The sequence below is a fragment of the Palaemon carinicauda genome, chromosome 33 (genome assembly GCF_036898095.1).
Source record: "Palaemon carinicauda isolate YSFRI2023 chromosome 33, ASM3689809v2, whole genome shotgun sequence".
Classification (NCBI taxonomy): domain Eukaryota; kingdom Metazoa; phylum Arthropoda; class Malacostraca; order Decapoda; family Palaemonidae; genus Palaemon; species Palaemon carinicauda.
Window position 1 is genome coordinate 34,096,548 of NC_090757.1, and position 20,000 is coordinate 34,116,547.

Genomic DNA, 20,000 nt, shown 5'->3' on the forward strand with positions numbered 1-20,000 from the left:
TATTTGACATACAACATAAGACAAAAGTCAAATGAGTGCCATGTTCGTCTATTTGACATACAACATAAGACAAAAGTCAAATGAGTTCCAAAATTCGTCTATTGGACATACAAAATAATAAGACAGAAGTTTTTCATCACAATCTAATGGAAGCCTTAATTTAGACTCAGAGGTTAATGGCAACATTACCAAATTCCTTTTTGAAACAAACTAAAGAAATAAGATAAAAAGTCATTCATAGTCATTTATAAACAGAAAACTAAGTTTTCCCTTGACAAGAGCTGTGAAACTAACAGATTTTTAGTTTAACCAAAGGCAATCTAGTACAGTGGTAACGCGTTTGCCTAGCATGCGCGTGGCAGCAGATCGATCCCCACCCGGGACCGTGAGTTTAAGCTATTTACTGGGGAGGCCACTGCTGTGGTTGGGCACCACAGTGGGGGGTTGGGCTTGCCCGGCTGACGTTCTGGTGAGTATCTAATTTGATGAAACTGGAATTGAAACCAGACACCTTTTAACCTTTAACTAAACAGTTCTTCACATACACTACTTCGATCTAAAAGCTCGTTACTAGACTGACTCGCTATTGGCAACATGTTTTACGTCTGCGCTAAAAAAAAAAAGAATGCTATCTGCGCTATTAGCATTAATACTATCGAAGATTCGCCATTAGAACTGTCGTAGACTCTACAGCATTGCTTCTACTATAGGAGTGGCTAACATCGCGCTTAAATATCTATGGTAGTACTTTCCACTAGATGCCATAGTCCATATCTTTTAGCGATGCATATTTGCACCAACTCGCGGCGGTGCCCTTTTAGCTCGGAAAAGTTTCCTGGTCGCTGATTGGTTATTGCACCGACTCGCGGTGGTGCCCTTTTAGCTCGGAAAAGTTTCCTGATCGCTGATTGGTTAGAATTATCTTGTCCAACCCATCAGCGATCCGGAAACTTTTCCGAGCTAAAAGGGCACCGCTGCGAGTCGGGGCAATAACCAATCAGCGATCCGGAAACTTTTCCGAGCTAAAAGGGCACCGCTGCGAGTCGGGGCAAATCTGCCTCGCTAAAAGAAATGGACTATAGATTTGCATAGAGTTATATCAGAATAAATTAAAAAGTGTAACTTTCTCTAGACATTTTGCAAATATATACAAATTGAAAATATACAAACAGCTTGGAAAGTTATTTACAAATGTTATACAAACTTACAACATACTCTTTTTTTTATGTACAAACGGTTGGATACGAATTAGATGTATCCCTGTTTATGGTGTAAGTTGCGTGGAATTAGCACCAAAATGGCTGATAGCATTAATGACAACATGTCAAACGTATTTTTTGTAAAAGCATCCGTGAAGAATGCAAACATATAGTCTACTGTGAACAAAAAGAAAAGGATTTTGTAATCTGTTTTGTTTTATGATTCCATACATACATAAATATTTTTGTGTGAATTTTATATATATATATATATATATATATATATATATATATATATATATATATATATACATACATACATACATACCGATATGTATATATATATGTATGTACATACATACATATATATATATATATATATATAAATATATATATATATATATATATATATATATATATATATATATATATATATATATATGTATATATATACACATACTTACATACATACATATATATATATATATATGTATATATATACACACATTATATAAATACATATATATACACATTATATATATATAATATATATATATATATATATATATATATATATATATATATATATATATATATATATATATATATATATATATATATATATATATATATATATATATATAAATGATACAATACATATGAAAAGTTCATGTTATTTTGTGTGGAAGTTCCATGAAACTATTTTTATGATATGAGAATTCTAGCTATTTCCTTTTTACATAACAGGTGGCAGAATTATTGACAGAACATTTTTAGTTTTTGAAAGTGTAGTTAAGAAGAAATAATAACATTCAATGAACATTTAGGTTTTTAAACTAACCCAGAAGATGAACTGAGCGAAAAAAAATTTCATGGGCAGCATCACATTCCGTATTAATACAAAGCAAAGACCATGCACAAAATATCTCGAAATATAAAGATGTATTGTAACCTGGGCCTGCAATGAATTGAAAAACTGTTATGCTTGTAGTTAGTAAATTCTGAAGATGTTGTTAGCTAATGAAAACCAGCAAAAAAATCATTATATGAAACAACCAAATATGATTGCACTTGATCAGACCAACAATGCGGTAAAATTAGAATTGGACAAAAAAGACATGATTTTTATTTGTTAATATCTCAAATGTACATTGAGAAGAGAAATATCCACAACGCCAATTTTTAAGTTGTTTCCATAAACGTGGTAAAGAGATACATAACGATAATGTGAAATGTGATTTTTTTACGAAATAAGATATCCACAACGCCAATTTTAAAGTTATTGTCGCCATAAACGTGGTAAAGAGATACATAACAATGTGAAATGTCGTGATTTTTTTACGAAATAAAATATCCACAACGCCAATTTTAAAGTTATTGTCGCCATAAACGTGGTAAAGAGATACATAACGACAATGTGAAATGTGTTTTTTTTTTATGAAATAAGGACGAACAAGTTTTATCATAATTATGCAAAAAAAATTAAGTTATTGTCGCCATAAACGTGGTAAAGAGATACATAACAACAACGTGAAATGGGATTTTTTTTAATAAGGACAATCAAGTTTTGTCATAATTATGGGGGGGGAAAAAAAAAAAAAAAAAAAAAAAACATCACTTTGATTTTCGTATAATTTGCGAAGTTGCAATTGTCCCTTTGACTAAAGAAAACTTAACGAGTTCAATAAGAGTCTATGTAAAATTGTATTCTAAAAATAAGGTCAACTGGAAATTTTTAAGATTTTATCACGGACATTTTCTACTTATTATCAGGTTTGGTTCTTCCAGATGCTGGCATTTTTTTTATTTTGTGGTTATGAGTAATTCAATTTAAGATAAAAAAACTAAAAATATTTTTTTTCCTGTTGAAAATACTTTATATATCATCTGACTTTGACTACCTGGAATAACGTTTAGGTATTTCCATTTTTTTTTATTTTATGGCTATGAGTAATTCAATTTAAGAAGATGAAAAAAAAAAATTTCTGTCGAAAATACTTTGATAATTTATCATCTGACTTTGACTACCAGGAATAACTTTTAGGTATTTCCCTGTCGGTATGCCAATATCCAGGTTATATCAGACTTTAATGGATTCATTGGGAACAGAAAATATGTTAAATGCCTAACTGGGTGGAAGAGTAGTCGAGGGCTAAAAGCGAAAAAAAAACCTCAAAATGTTTACATGATATCAACCTTTACCACAATGAATACTAAGAATACAGTCATATAAGTGATGTTTAAAAGCATATGAATAAATATGACATTACGATCTTCCTAATCGGGTAGTTGAATCAGTAGAACTTCAAAAGTTCAAAGTTGCAGCAAATGCCTTTTTGTTGACCCGGCGGACATGAGTCTTTTTAAAGTTTATTTATGACATATTTGTTTTTGATGTTAATAGTTTATATGTGACATGTCTGTTTTGACGTTGTTACTTTTTTTAGAATGATTTATTGTTAATCTGTTCTCTTCATTTAGTTATTTCCTTATTCCCTTTCCTCACTGGGCTATTTTTCCCTGTTGGAGCCCCTTGGCTTATAGCATCCTGCTTTTCCAACTAGGGTTGTAGCTTGGAGAGTAATAATAATAATAATAATAATAATAATAATAATAATAATAATAATAGGTGTTCCTTTGCCTGACAAATACGCAATAGTAAAAAGGATTTTCATCTATAAAAAGGTAGCCATAACTTTACTGATTAAGGGTTCTGAACGTATAGATTCTTAAAACTGGCAACATAAAATCCAGGTACAAAAATTGATGATAAATCTCATTTGTTAGGAGTTTTAAAAAAGCCATGCTGTTTGATGGTCAGCATTAATATGTACCAACCATGTGTCACACGATCGTACATAAATTATTTTGTATATATTATGCTTGTATCTGCGCTCTTCCGGGGTCACCAATGTGACGGGCCGAGAGAGGGTTGTGAACTCAAAGGCAGGATGCAATCAACTGAGTACTATATTAAAGAACACTCTCCTTTATATACAAAACCTCAAGGCAACAGGAAAATACATGTTCGAGGAAATGACAATGTTACAGAGGAAAACCGGAGACATGATTATTCAGGTTTTTTTAGTGCGAGGGAAGAGCGCAGATACAAGCATAATATATACAAAATAATTTATGTACGATCGTGTGACACACGAATGGTACATTACCTATGACAAGAGGAAGCATTGCACAGTGACACAATAAAAAGATGTAAATAATAGCTTAATGGAGAAGTTTGATATCATTTTGATGACAATTATCTTAATGTTATTTAGTGTAATGTGAAATTTGGTGATTCTTTACATCCTAAGAGATGTGTAACAAATTCACAGTCCCATGATTTCTCTGAAGAACATACATATCATAAGCCATCTCAATTATGATTTATTACATCCTAAGAGTTGCGTAACAAATTTGAACACAGTTCCATGATTTCTCTGAAGAACATACATATAAGCCACCTCAATTATGATTAATTACATCCTAAGAGATGTGTAACAAATTTGAACACAGTTCCATGATTTTCTGAAGAACATACGTATCATAAGCCATCTCAATTATGATTTATTACATCCTAAGAGATGTGTAACAAATTTGAACAGTCTCATGATTTCTCTGAAAAACATACGTATCATAAGCCATCTCAATTATAATTTTTTACATCCTAAGAGATGTGTAACAAATTTGAACACAGTCCCATGATTTTCTGAAGAACATACGTGTCATAAGCCATCTCAATTATGATTTATTACATCCTAAGAGTTGCGTAACAAATTTGAACACAGTTCCATGATTTCTCTGAAGAACATACATATAAGCCACCTCAATTATGATTTATTACATCCTAAGAGATGCGTAACAAATTTGAACACAGTCCCATGATTTCTCTGAAGACCATACATACCATAAGCCATCTCAATTATGATTTATTACATCCTAAGAGATGTGTAACAAATTCACAGTCCCATGATTTCTCTGAAGAACATATATGTTATAAACCATCTCAATTATGTAATTATCTGTTTTCAATTGCTAATTTTATGCGATACTCAAAGCATCGGGTTTCCAGAACATACTAAGCGAATAAAGCCTTTGCAATGTAAGTTCTTTCGTGATAGCCATGCTACACATAATTATCACAATACAAAAGCACTCCTTCACATACACACATGCATTTACATTCATAGTGAAAACATTTCACTCACCATTCACAATGACGGTGAGACGTTCAATAGAACATCAAGCAAAACGGAAGAAAGCCCCAGAAAAGGGAAAGAAAACAATCAGGTTTTAAGAGAGGCACTTGTAACGCAAAGAACTTCATCCGTGAGCATATTGTAAAGAGGCAGTTTTAAATGAGTGTCTTATATTGACAAGGCTTATCCTTGTCCATCAAAGCTGTTAAATATTCTATTCTTTAAATGTGTTTGATACAATGCGTGAACTGTACTCAATTTTTTTAATGAGGCGCATTTGCACTGATTTGCAGCGGTGCCCTTTTAGCTCGGAAAAGTTTCCTGCTATCTGATAGGTTAGAATAATCTTATCCAACCAATCAGCGATCAGGAAATTTAATGTGTTTGATACAATGCGTGAACCATACTCAATTTTTTTTAATGAGGCGCATTTGCACCGACTCGCAGTGGTGCCCTCCTAGCTCTGAAAAGTTTCCTGCTATCTGATTGGTTAGAATAATCTTGTCCAACCAATCAGCGATCAGGAAACTTTTTCCGAGCTTAAAGGGCACTCCTGCGAGTCGGTGCAAATCTGCCTCACTAAAAAGAATTGACTATAGACAGGGAACAAGGCTCTTTGTTAACTACCGTTCGACCCCCGCCACTTGCGATATAAGCTCTGAATAATTCTTATTTATCTGAAAGTGTTCTGTTGAAGAAAAAGGAAACCAGAGTAACAATAGTTTTAACAATCATGACTAATGATGCTGTTGTGCTAAAGGCAATACAGTTTATCAAAAGGTATCATATATAGTAAGTAGCATATGCTAGAAATGTCATTATTTAAACAGTATACAGACTATTCATTTAGTTATTATTTTCGTCTAATATATTTGACATTCTTCTCTGTTTGTCTTTACATATTGGCATTCCCTTTTGTAGAGGTTTTCTAGGCAAGTTCTTGAGATTTTTTTAAAAATGAAGATTTCTACGTCATTAAGTATTAATGCTAATTATGATAATTTTATGATATTAATGATAGTTTGGTTGGAAATTCGCCAGAAGTGGTAGATAGTGTTAATATTGAAAGATTATCTTCTATTTTTTAATGATTTATTGTTAATTTGTTCTCTTCATTTATTTATTTCCTTATTTCCTTCCCTCACTTGGCTATTTTTCCCTGTTGGAGCCCCTGGGCTTATAGCATCTTGCTTTTCCAACTAGGGTTGTAGCTTGGATAGTAATAAAATAATAATGATAATAATAATTGAACGTTTATCAAAATGCCTCATACTTATTGAATGCTATGCTCTGTCATAGTTTGGAAATGTATTATTGTATTGTTTTGTGAAATTCTTCTTCGAGAGAATAAACATTTATCGCCTGTTTACTAGTCCTTATCATTACACAAGAAACCGTCATTATGGCCATTTTGTAATCACATACAATTGAATTACATAAATGCCACTGTTCAACGTCATTTTTACTCTGATGGTCCAATAAAACATTTTTTTTTCATGAAATAAAAATGAAAACTAAAGATTTATCACACAAATTTCCTCTTAACGATTTCATCGAACAGTGAAGCCGTGTCATTTATGAGATCATGAAAGATTTCGGTGGATATAGCCTCTTTTAACTCTCTCTCCTCCCGGCTCACATCTTTCCACTCCTTCATCTCCTTCTTCAGTTCGTCCATGACAGTGTTTTCGACTATCCTCTCGGCTATGAGCTGGTTCAGGTAATACTGGCTGTCTGCCGGATGCATGAACGAGCCGTTGTGGAAAGCTTGCAAGCCCGAAGTGCTGAGTTGGTACACGTCCATGTCGTTTTGCAAAACGCTGAGAATTTTATTTTGTACTAAGTGAACTGGGTAATTTGCACACAAGGGCATGGAATGGGAGTAGTGTTCCTGGCACTCGGCCATCACTGACTTGACTAGATTAAAAATTAGCAACTTATTAAAGCTCCTGCTACCGTAATATATTAATTCATCACAGACGGCTTTGGGTACACCTGGCGGGAGACTGGCTTGTTCAACATTCTCTGCTAAAACGCAAGAATGAATAAATTCCTTGAGTTCATCCTCGGATATTTCCCGTTTTCTATCACAAATTTCTATTTCGGTCACGTTTTCTTTAGTTGGTTCGTCCTTCAACGACAGTGGGCTTTCACTATCGCCAGCCGGTCTATACACTTTGATCGTGTTGTTGTTGTTGCTGCTGAATGTAGGAGGGAAGACCTCTTCAAATTTCTCCCCCTTGGTCTTGCTTCCACTCTTTTCACCCAGCTGTAAATATCAAAATTGCGTTAGTTACTGGTACAGTTAGCTTTTACATCGCCCTAAAAAGCTGATCACACACCTGGGTCTCCTTTCATTTAGGGATAGCTTAATGTTCTATGAAAAATGTTGCCATTCATAAAATGAATGGGGAATGTTATGAAGACATAAAATCTGGCCTTTGAAGGCAATATTTTCTCTTATTCAAACGATAAATTAAAAAAACTACTTAAGATTAGATTCTTGCAAAAGGTATTTGTAAGCAATAAGACATCAACGTAAGGGTAAACAAAAAAAGTACTCCTATAAGTAACTGTATGTATATTTGAAAGATTCTGTAAAACTTAATACATATTTGCATCACTGTCTGCTTAATTCCCCACGAGAAATAATATTAGAGCCTTACACAGTAATTATAAAGAGATATTTCTTGAACATGTGTTGATGTACTGGAAATGACCACGCCATAACCCTGAGACAGGCGAAACCTAATTTGGTGAACATTGGCAATGATGCAACTAAAGTCTTCTATTCAGTCATACTTCTTCGCTAATGCCACTACAAATATTATTTTCTTATTATGGAGAGACAGTTATGGAAATTAATTAGTTTCAATATTCTATGAGATCATTAAAGGTATATCCTGGAATTTCATCTTAAGATTGAAAATCAACATGACTAAATCTATACATTTAATATTTTGAAGTGTATGAAATTTTGAAGTATGATGTTAGATTCATAATGTTTCCTATCATTCTGCCATTCGTTAAAAAGGTGAAATTTCTGCTTGCTAGTAATACAAAATTTCAAGTTATATTATATTTGCAAACGTTTCGCTATGCATTCCATCATATGAGACTAGGTACGTGAGCAAATTTTCCTTTCGATCGTGTGACTGCACCTGGCTTCCGCAAACTACTTATTACTTTAGGGATAATTTAATATATGTTTATTTTATCTATGCCATTATTAGTTCTCGCCTGTCATAATAACAGATTGTTGCTGTAATCTAGATACAATCCCATCTAAGAAAATACATCACAAATTAAATAATAGATGATAAACTCTAATATTAAAGACCATCCTTGCTAACTTACCCGAAATAAAAATAATGCGGCCGTTAATTTTAAAAGCCAGGCCTTCTCCATCGTGAGGCTCAACACTACACAGTATTCTAGAAGTTCTATTCCAGCTGTTACCAAGTTGTGGAATGATCTTCCTAATCGGGTAGTTGAATCAGTAGAACTTCAAAAGTTCAAAGTTGGAGCAAATGTTTTTATGTTGACAAGGCTGACATGAGTCTTTTTATTGTTTATATATGACATATCTGTTTTTTGACGTTGTTAATAGTTTATATAGGACATATCTGTTTGGGCGTTGTTGCTGTTTTTAGAATGATATATTGTTAATTTATTCTCATCATCTAGTTATTTCCTTATTTCCTTTCCTCACTGGGGTATTTTTCCCTGTTGGAGCCCTCGGGCTTATAGCATCTTGCTTTTCCAACTAGGGTTTTAGCTTGGCTAGTAATGATAATAATAATAATAATAATAATAATCATAATAATAATAATAATAGGTAGAATAATTTACCGCTATTCGATTAATCATACTAATAAGAATTATTTAACTGCACGGATAACTAATGAAACTTTAAATGAAGGAATTCAGAGACCAGTTAAAAAAGGAGTTGATTCATCACCAAACAAAGAATACAGTGACGTATAAAAGTACAGTTGTTCTTCGAAGAGAGAGAGAGAGAGAGAGAGAGAGAGAGAGAGAGAGAGAGAGAGAGAGAGAGAGAGAGAGAGAGAGAGAGAGAGAGAGAGAGAGAAAACTGAGTGACTCAGACGATGTGCGCGTTATTTCTGTGGGTTTCTTTCGGTCGCATTGCGCTCGGTTTTGTTTGTTTATATATTTAACACGGTTCTTGATGTGTGTTTCTTAAATCGTGGAGAACTAAGCTGGTATATTCACGAGCAATTGGTAATGCAAACCTTTTTTCCAAATGAGGGTACTCCTTAACTCTCTTTATATATATATATATATATATATATATATATATATATATATATATATATATATATATATATATATATGTATATATATATATATATATATATATATATATATATATATATATATATATATATATATATATATATATATATTTCATTTGTTATATTTATCTTTTTTCTATGGTAAGTGCCTCAATTTAATATATCCTTGCTTCTTTTTTTTCATATTCTATTGTATGGGAGCTTTCATTGCAATCTAACGCTCATTTTCTGTTGTGCCGTCGAAGCCTGTGCACAGAACTACTTTTTACTACAACTTCTACCGTATTACTGCTATTACTAAAAATAATGTTTGCTTATTTTACTTTGGAGACTGCTAACTTGGCATTTTATTTCTTGACTGAATGTCGAAAGACTGAATGTCCTTTCGAATGTTATGCAGTACAGGCCTTTCTTAGAACGTCTAGAAAGTCAAATGAAGGAAATTCACGACAAAGACAAAACTTCCGTTCTTAGAATAGTCTTCGCCTGAATCCTGTTATTTCAAGTAAAAATGTCACTGACAATCTTCCACTTAATTAAGATTAGTCTACCAAAATCCCAAGAATCCTAGACAAGGAAATGTTTGTGACAATTCTTCTTCTTCTTTTTTGTCCGCATCTTTTCCCACTTCTATGTGGGGTCGATGTTTCTGGTCAGCTTTCTCCATCTACCTCTGTCCCACACTTCATCACCGGTTAATCCCTTTGATCGAAGGTCATCCTTGATACAGTCCACCTTCTTCTTCTTCTTCTTCTTCTTCTTCTTTTCCCACTTCTATGTGGGGTCGATGTTTCTGGTCAGCTTTCTCCATCTACCTCTGTCCCACACTTCATCACCGGTTAATCCCTTTGATCGAAGGTCATCCTTGATACAATCCACCTTCTTCTTCTTCTTCTTCTTCATCTTTTCCCACTTCTATGTGGGGTCGATGTTTCTGGTCAGCTTTCTCCATCTACCTCTGTCCCACACTTCATCACCGGTTAATCCCTTTGATCGAAGGTCATCCTTGATACAATCCACCTTCTTCTTCTTCTTCTTCTTCATCTTTTCCCACTTCTATGTGGGGTCGATGTTTCTGGTCAGCTTTCTCCATCTACCTCTGTCCCACACTTAATCACCGGTTAATCCCTTTGATCGAAGGTCATCCTTGATACAGTCCATCCACCTTCGCTTTGGTCTCCCTCTGTATCTACTAAACACGCACACTGAGGATTTTGAAGAAATTCTTAATAAAAAGAAGAAAGAAAAAAATTTAGCTTATGTAAAGCCACCACCATTTATCCAGCATGGTTGCGGAGACATCGTCCAACCAATCATAGATTATGCCATTTAGATCAAGCCTTCGTGTTTCGCTTGCATAAACATTTGAGTTGGTCCAAAGACCGCATTCGTTCTCTTACCCCCCCCCCCCCCTACCTCACTCCAACCCTCTGTTACTTCCCCCCATCCTACTCTCCTCACCCCTTCCCCCCTGCTTTCTCTTAAAAGGCTAATCCGGGGCCTCTTTTTAACTAGATTGCAGTGACTGGAGAAATAGGATTAGTCGGTCTGGAAGACTGCAACTGAAGACATGATGCTTGATGCAGTCGGGCGATTCCTGGACGACAAAATGAAGTGAAACTTCGTTTTACTTGTTTGCTGCTTTTCCAATGTGATCAGCGTAGTTCTATTTATTTTCATGTCTTTTCTTTATTTATTGATTTAGAAGCAATTCTGTTTAATTTAACTATCACATCTTACATTGCTTTCTTGGTTATATTGTGAATTATGGAAAGTTTACTTGATATTGTTTTACTAGATTGAGACCAGTATGACTTTAAAGTATGGTGAATCTTTCGCTTTTAATTGATTTTTTTTTTTGGCACCAATCCTTGCAAAATCTTTCGCTTTTAAAAGAAATTTATTTTTTTAGGGTGCGCGTCACCAATCCTAACAAACAATGCCTTTAAAACTTATACTTTGCGAAAGAGAATGAAAACTCCTGTGGCAAGAAGTACTAAATATGGGGGCAGAGAAGCCATAGTGTGTACATTCTTATATCTATTATCGCTGTTCATCTCATTTGTAAAACTGGTTCATTTGAATTCTCAGAGAAGGCTTTTAAGTTATGTCATCCTCTGGGGACAATGACTTGTTGATGAGGGTTCTTTTTGGCACACTTTTGAGATCTCCCTAAGAGGCTCTTCTTTCAAAACAGAACTTTTCTGGCTTCAGTATTATCTTATTTGGGCTTTATTTGTGAGGAATTAACATCCACTTTTAGCTTCGTGTAGGTCATTTCAAGTGTGGATTTGTTTTCCTTAGGTACGCAATGATGTTTCTTAGATAATGTGTTGTACGATCACATGAACAAAATGAAATTCACTTTTTATAAGAAAATGACATTATTGGTTTATTTTCAACACAGTTTAGGAAAATATTATTAATTTAATCTAGGGTAAGAATATATCAACTATATCTAAATATATGTGAAATTATAAAAGTTAAATTTTGAATATTAAGATTTTAACATCCACTTTTAGCTTCGAGTAGGTCATTTCAAGTGTTGATTTGTATTCCATAGGTACGTAATGATGTTTCTTAGATATTGTTTTGTACGGTCACATGAACAAAATGAAATCAACTTCTTATAAGAAAATGACATTATTGGTTTATTTTTAACACAGTTGTGAAAATATTAATTTAATCTAGCGTAAGAATATATCAACTATATCTAAATGTATGTGAAATTATAATAGTTAAATTTTGAATATTAAGATTTTAACATCCACTTTTAGCTTCGTGTAGGTCATTTCAAGTGTGGATTTGTTTTCCATAGGTACGCAATGATGTTTCTTAGATAATGTTTTGTACGGTCACATGAACAAAATGAAATTCACTTTTTATAAGAAAATGACATTATTGGTTTATTTTTAACACAGTTTGGGATAATATCATTAATTTAATCTAGCGTATAAATATATCAACTATTTCCAAATATATCTGAAATTATAAAAGTTAAATTTTTTAATATTAAGATTTTACAAGTAACATATTACCTTGCCTGCAAGGATGCACCATAAGAGTATTAACAGTTGTGAAAATATCATTAATTTAATCTAGCGTATAAATATATCAACTATATCTAAATATATCTGAATTATAAAAGTTGAATTTTTTAATATTAAGATTTTACAAGTAACATATTGCCTTACCTGCAAGGATGCACCATAAGAGTAGAAAGCAGCCATGTTATAGCATTCAAACACATCCTCGAGTTCTGACGGCTTCCATACTTCATATTCCAGACGACGATTGTTGTTGTTGAAGCCATCGTACTGATAGGGTATGTCCGTGCCTCCGTCCTTGAAGAAATCGACGTCAGCGCAGAGGCAGTCAGGGAAGGATATCACATCCTCATCCGTAGCGATCCGGATGTCGTTCTCTTTCAGAAGCTCTCCCTCGGCCCTCTGGCGGTCGCACTCAATCCTTCTCAGGTCGGCCTCAAGTTTAGCCGCAAACGATTCCACCAGGCTGCTCCTGATACGACCATTTTTGTAGATAACCGTGTCACCCTTGACGGCTGCCACTCCCTCGCTAGGGACGCCGTTGCTTACAATGTCCTTCGGTACATTGAGGCTCGTAATAGACTTTGCAGGGGATTTTGTGGGTGCTGTCAACGAAGGCGGTGTCCTTGTCTCTGCCTTCGGCTGCTGAGATAAAACTGTGCCATTCGGTGTGGTTGCATCCTCACTGGGCGCTACTGATTCCGTCAGGGCGACCGGGTTGACATAGCAATACGGGTGTTCCACTTGGAGCTGGAAAACAAATAAGACGTTAGGGGGTATCACCGCTATATATATATATATATATATATATATATATATATATATATATATATATATATATATATATATATATATATATATATATATATATATATATATATATATAGTGTATGTGTGTTCTTACGTTTATACACACAAACACACACACATACATATATATATATATATATATGTGTGTGTATACACATATATACTGTGTATATATATATATGTATATATATATATATATATATATATATATATATATATATATATATATATATATATATATATATATATAATTACTAAATAATCACAATTCAACTGTTCAACAAAACAGTATAAAATCTTATTACAAAGACCTTCATCAATAAATTTTTTCTTACATTTTTTTTTTATATTAACTACACTCTATAGTAAGGGAAATTTCCAATTAACTTCAATTATATAACACTTCTTATCATTAATTCCAACCAAGATAGAAAGACACCGAATGAATTTGGCTTTATTTTAGAGTTTTTATATCAATCCTACACACAATTAGATGCCAGTGAAAGATAACTAGCTTTATGTATATATATATATATATATATATATATATATATATATATATATATATATATGTGTGTGTGTGTGTGTGTGTGTGTGTAATAATTAGAATAGTTAATATTACATTATATATATATGTATATATACGTAATAATTAGAATAGTTAATATTACATTATATATATATGTATATATACATATATATATATATATATATATATATATATATATATATATATATATATATATATCTGTGTGTATATATATATGTGTATATACATATATATATATATATATATATATATATATATATATATGTGTGTGTGTGTGTAATATATATATATATATATATATATATATATATATATATATATATATATATATAAAATAATGTATCCGATAATTATGCTGAATTTGACCACAATTTGATATCCGTCTACTCAAATAATTATTGTCTAATCATAACACGCATATTCCTTATAATGCCTACGCCCTATTATTGAGTGATAATTATCTTAATTATCATATCGAGGTGTGAGAGAAGAATGTCTTACGATTACGTGATGTTCATACTCCCTAAAGATTAGCAGCGAATTATAGTCAATTCTTTTTAGTTAGGGAGATTTGAACCGACTCGCAAGGATGCCCTTTTAGCTTGGAAAGGTTTCCTGATCGCTGATTGGTTGGACAAGAAAATTCTGACCAATGAGAGAGCAGGAAACTTTTCCGAGCTAAAAAGGCACCGCTGCTAGTCGGTGCAAATGCGCCTCATTAAAAAAAATGAATATAGTTGTGGATAATGAACAGATAGATATTTCTAAAATTAGTAAGCGGTTACCATATAAATATCCGTACTTAGACACGGCACTTGTTGTGTTATCATTTTATCTAGTTTTTGTTTTTGCTATTTATATTATCAATCAAGATAGTGATGAGATAATATGTCATGTGAGTGTTCTTTGAAGTGTACTATACTCGCATTAAAACTTCTTCATTAATAAGTAAGATGCCAAAGATTCTTTATGTATACTTTTCATCAAGAGACTCAGAAAATGCTCGTATCTTTTTATTTAACTACAATGAGGAGATTAATGTCTTTAGTTGGTCTTAATCTGCCCACAACTTTATGGCTTTCTCGTTCTCTTTGTTCTCATTATACTAAGTCTTGCTCCTCTTTTCTCCTCTCAGGAGAAAACAAACAGAAATGTGGTCTCGTAATAAAGACTATGTTAATCATCGTCATCATCTTTGTTTTGAAATTACGATTTTCTAAAGAAATATAAGTTTCTCTCGACTGTATTTGTTTTAAATTTTTCTGTTTCTTATTCAACTAAGTTCACTTTCTTTTCTAAAGTTTTGGTTAAAATATTATATTAAAGTTGCAAACCATAACGTACCTGAAGTTATGAAATTTCCCAAAATTAGGTTTCGTGTGAGAATGGGCTGTGCAAATTTTGAAAATAAATCTTATCATTAATATCTCGCCTATAAGTGTGAATATCGTACAAAAGTCAGTAAAGTTTTCGTGTAATGGAGCAGATGTTTCAGCTTTATTCTCATGGCAAAATCCTCAAATGAAACAACATAAGCTTTTAACAATTCCCGTCAGTACGGATATTGAATAATTCATGATTTTGCATTGGATTTTACACTTCATATCCAATGCCCCCAAGATATTTTTATCTTAGCTCAAAAACGTATAAAACATTAAAATTTGGCAAGGAAAGAAGACGCATTTTTTGTTTATGAAAAAAAGGGACTAAATTTTTCTCACCGAAAGCGTGCAAAACTGTTCCCCATTTTTAAAGCCCTTTTGTCTGTGTGAGCGTATTTATATGTACGCATTATATGCGAAAGCTTGCAAAACTGTTCCCCATTTTTAAAGCTCTTTTGTTTCTGTGCGCGTATTTATATGTACGCATTATATGCGAAAGCTTGCAAAACTGTTCCCCATTTTCAAAGCCATTTTGTCAAGTGTGAGCGTATTTATATGTACGCATTATATGCGAAAGCTTGCAAAACTGTTCCCCATTTTTAAAGCTCTTTTGTTTCTGTGCACGTATTTATATGTACGCATTATATGCCCTCCTTCTAATCCCCACCGCATCACAGAAAATTCTCCAATGAAACCATGATATGTAAACAACAAAGAACCTCAATGACCGTCACTTACTTTGTCGCAGTCAAACCAGGCACCGTCTGGCTCTTCCTGCTGCCTCCAGCATCCGCCCCTCAGGGACTGGCACTGGAAGCATCCAGTGAAGAGGAGTCTAACGGATGAGGTCACGTACTGCACGGAGGCAACCACAGAGGAGGCCACCTCACGGGGGGAGGTTGGAGCCCTCCAGGGGTTGGACTCCGGCGGTGGTGAGTGGATAGCAGGCTCCGGGGAAGGAGGCGGCCACGATGCATCCGTCGCTGGGGGTCGCCATGTTGAATCCGTTGACGGGGCCATAACAGTGCTGTGTTTCTCATTTTGTTGTCCAGCATAGACAGTTCATGGGTCCTAAATGTATTTGTCAAAGGTATAAGAAGAGGTAGAAAATAATCACTCTTTTCACATGATGATGTTTACTGAAATACTTCCGCAGGCAGTATTTTTCTGTATGATTTCCATATCACTTTGACTACAGAGTCCTTGCTGCACTATTAGCAAAACTGTTACATTTTGTTTCCATTTGTTTCACGTTGCAAGTGCTTTTTTTGTTTTTCTGTCACTCGGGTAATTTGATAACCTGAAAAATATAAAATTTTGATTAAAGTTTTGATAGTATGTATTTTTATACAAAACAATGTTTAGTTATTTCTTTATGTAGTTTGGTGTACCTAAACTGATGATCCGCGTGATTGTATTTTCTAAAGTGTCTGGAACATACGTGTAGCTATTATTATTATTATTATTATTATTATTATTATTGTTGTTGTTGTTGTTGTTGTTATTATTATTATTACTTGCTAAGCTACAACCCTAGTTGGGAAAGCAGGATGCTATAAGCCCAGGGGCTCCAACAGGGAAAATAACCCAGTGAGGAAAGGAAAAAGTGAAAAATATTATTTTAAGAAGAGTAACATAATTAACACTCCTTAGCATGCCATTGGTCTGTGACATAGTCTGTGTACTTTCATCCCTTCACGGTATACCAAAAGTAGTTCATTTGTCTGCTTTTGTCATTATAATCTGATTTGGATAGCGTGTAAATCTCTATTGCTCTATATAATGAGATTTAATATCTATTTAGTTTTGGTGATCTCACATTTACAGTAAACATTCTATTTGAAGTTCGTTGTATTGTGTCATGGCCTCAACTTCCTTTATATGAATGCATGTTTATTATAGATAATATTCTTAATAATGACAGCTTACGAAGCTTAAATACTTTCTTGTTAAATAATAAAAAGTTCAGTTTCAGTTTAGAGGCTAATTTCGATTTAACAATCAATTCATGGTTGTGAGTAGTTGCATGAAGTTCAGTGTTGTAGTGAAATGGAATTATTTACATTGAGATTTAATTGAATTTAGTTTTGCGATACCAGATTATTTCACATAAAACAACCTAAACAATAAAGTATATCATGCCCTTCCTTATTGTGTTAGATAAGGTGACAACACCTATGAAGTTAATGACTTAGAGTTGCACAATAAACCACAGTGGTATTTGAACGGCAGCTGTATTTGATAACATTACGACTGAAGCCAAAAGAACGGACCTTGCTGAATGATATCCCTTGAGTGAATACAACCAGCTTTGCAAAGCGAGTACCCGGTGACTAAGAAGGATGCGGAGGCTGGTTCGTGATTCGGATATGAATGGTTCGTTATGGATAATAAAAGAAAGCTAGTTCTCATCTTCAGAGGGATAGGAGTGGGGCGATGCATTACCCACTCGGAGAAAACAAGACACACAGAGTGGCCGTTATTCGAGCTGGAAGAAAAAGGGTTAGGATGCCGCTACTTAGCCGCGAATTCCGACTGGTGATTTGAAGGTGGATATCCCGGATGTGGGCTACATCAGGGCATCAGGCTACATGTTAAGGTTTCTGGAAAAGATATTATAAGCGAAGATTTCACTAAAGTCATCACTTGAATCTAAAATGTCGACATAAAAAGTGCCATATGATTTGATTTCGATAAGGAAGTATCAGCGAGCTGTAGGGAAAAAAAATAGAAAAACTAAATTATTTACCCTACGTCATTCGTCTGTGTTGTGACGTCCTCTGTCAGAGCTGGATGGATTGGCCACAGCATTTTAATTGTGTTAGGAAGTTCCCCTACGTATAGAGTGTGACAAAAGCTGTATATAGAGATGCTACAGGTGAAAGAAATATCATGATACTAGAAACACGATAATTTGATAAATGATGCTTTTGTTTTTTATACTTGGATCTCAATTCACTGAATCTGTGTCAACCAAGTTTCTACATCTATAGAAAATATTTTACCTATTTAAAAAAAGTGAAATCCCGTCAAGAATAAAGAAAATTACGATCAAGTAAAGAAAACCCATCAAAAACCACTCGAATACACAAAATAAAGTCAGCAGAAAAATAACAAGGCCAATGTTGATAATGTCTTAAATGAGACCTTTAGAAATAGTAAGAGCCTTTGGTACACCTCAAGGTTAGTAGGTAATCACTTCTTGCACTCGAAGGTGAAGAAGCACCGAGGCTGAATACACATCTTGTTTATCGGAGAACTTGGCAGTTTATACACTACGATGAATACATATGACTCACAATCCAACCCAAAATGGGCTTCTTTATTATACCTGTGCGTAGAAAAGGGGGTCTCATGTGAGATGTTTACCTGATGACCTCATGGCTTTTACTAGGCAGCATACTCTCTCTCTCTCTCTCTCTCTCTCTCTCTCTCTCTCTCTCTCTCTCTCTCTCTCTCTCTCTCTCTCTCTCTCTCTCCACGTCGGGAAGATAATGGTCATCTATAATTGGCTATGGTGGTTTCGAGATTTAGAGAGTATGTTCTATTATTTGTTTATTACTTAATTATCCAAGTATTTACCATACTTTGGTACATTTCCTAGATAACTCCACCTAAGAAATATATACTAAGAATATTTGAATTTCCTTTCAATAGTGGAATTTCAGAAGTTCAAACCTACAGCTAATATTTTTATGTTGAACAGGCTGACATACAGGAAGTCTTTCATTAAAGTTTATATATGACAGATCTGCTCTATCGTTGTTACTGATCTTAGGACATTTTTATATTCATTATTCATTAATGCTCATATATGCGTATAGTGTTCTTATTTCCTTATTTATTTTCCTCAATGTGCTATTTTTTCTCTGTTGGAGCCCTTGGGGTTAAACCATCCTGCTTTTTGAACTAGGGGTGGTATTATTATTATTATTATTATTATTATTATTATTATTATTATTATTATTATTATTATTATTATTAATTGCTAAACTACAACCCTACTTGGAAAAGCAGGATGTTATAAGCCCAGGGGCTCCAACAGAAAAAGAAATAGCCCAGTGAGGAAAAGGAACAAGGAAAAATAAAATATTTTTAAAACAGTGACATTAAAATAAATATCTCCTATATAAACTATAAAAACTTTAACGAAAAAAGAGGAATAGGAATCAGATTGAATAGTGTGCCCGAGTGTACCCTCAAGCAGGAGAACTCTACCCAAGACAGTGGAAGATCATGACACTACTCAAGACTAGAGGACAATGGTTTGATTTTGGAGTGTCCTTCTCCTAGAAGAGCTGCTTATACACTTATGAAGAGGAAAGTGGCCACTGAACAATTACAGTGCAGTAATCCCTTGGGTGAAGAAGAATTGTTTGGTAATCTCAGTGTTGTCAGGTGCATGTGGACAGAGGAGAATCTGTAAAGAATAGGCCAGACTATTCGGTATCTGTGTAGGCAAAGGGAAAATGAACCGTAACCAAAGAGAAGGAT

General features: G+C 33.8%; 2 protein-coding genes across 9 annotated transcripts in view; one reads left to right on the forward strand and one right to left on the reverse strand.

The window, feature by feature from the left end:
- Positions 1–20,000, forward strand: part of Atox1 (Antioxidant 1 copper chaperone) — a 630,717-nt gene that overhangs the window by 532,084 nt on the left and 78,633 nt on the right. The gene's annotated exons all lie outside the window — the stretch shown is intronic.
- LOC137625919 (uncharacterized) overlaps positions 2,809–20,000 on the reverse strand; it is a 77,996-nt gene continuing 60,804 nt past the window's right edge. For 6 of the 7 annotated variants that reach the window (XR_011040946.1, XR_011040945.1, XR_011040942.1 and 3 more), the window contains exons 2-5: positions 16,245–16,806; positions 12,912–13,514; positions 3,228–7,667; positions 2,809–3,100 (exon numbers count right to left, since the gene is read on the reverse strand). Coding sequence is in view for 1 of the 7 variants with exons in the window: in XM_068356924.1 (XP_068213025.1) it covers positions 6,924–7,667; positions 12,912–13,514; positions 16,245–16,526 (1,629 nt within the window). In the remaining 6 variants the exon portion in view is untranslated. Of the gene's footprint in view, positions 7,668–12,911; positions 13,515–16,244; positions 16,807–20,000 lie in introns of all 7 variants that reach the window. The other variant, XM_068356924.1, reaches the window with a different exon arrangement.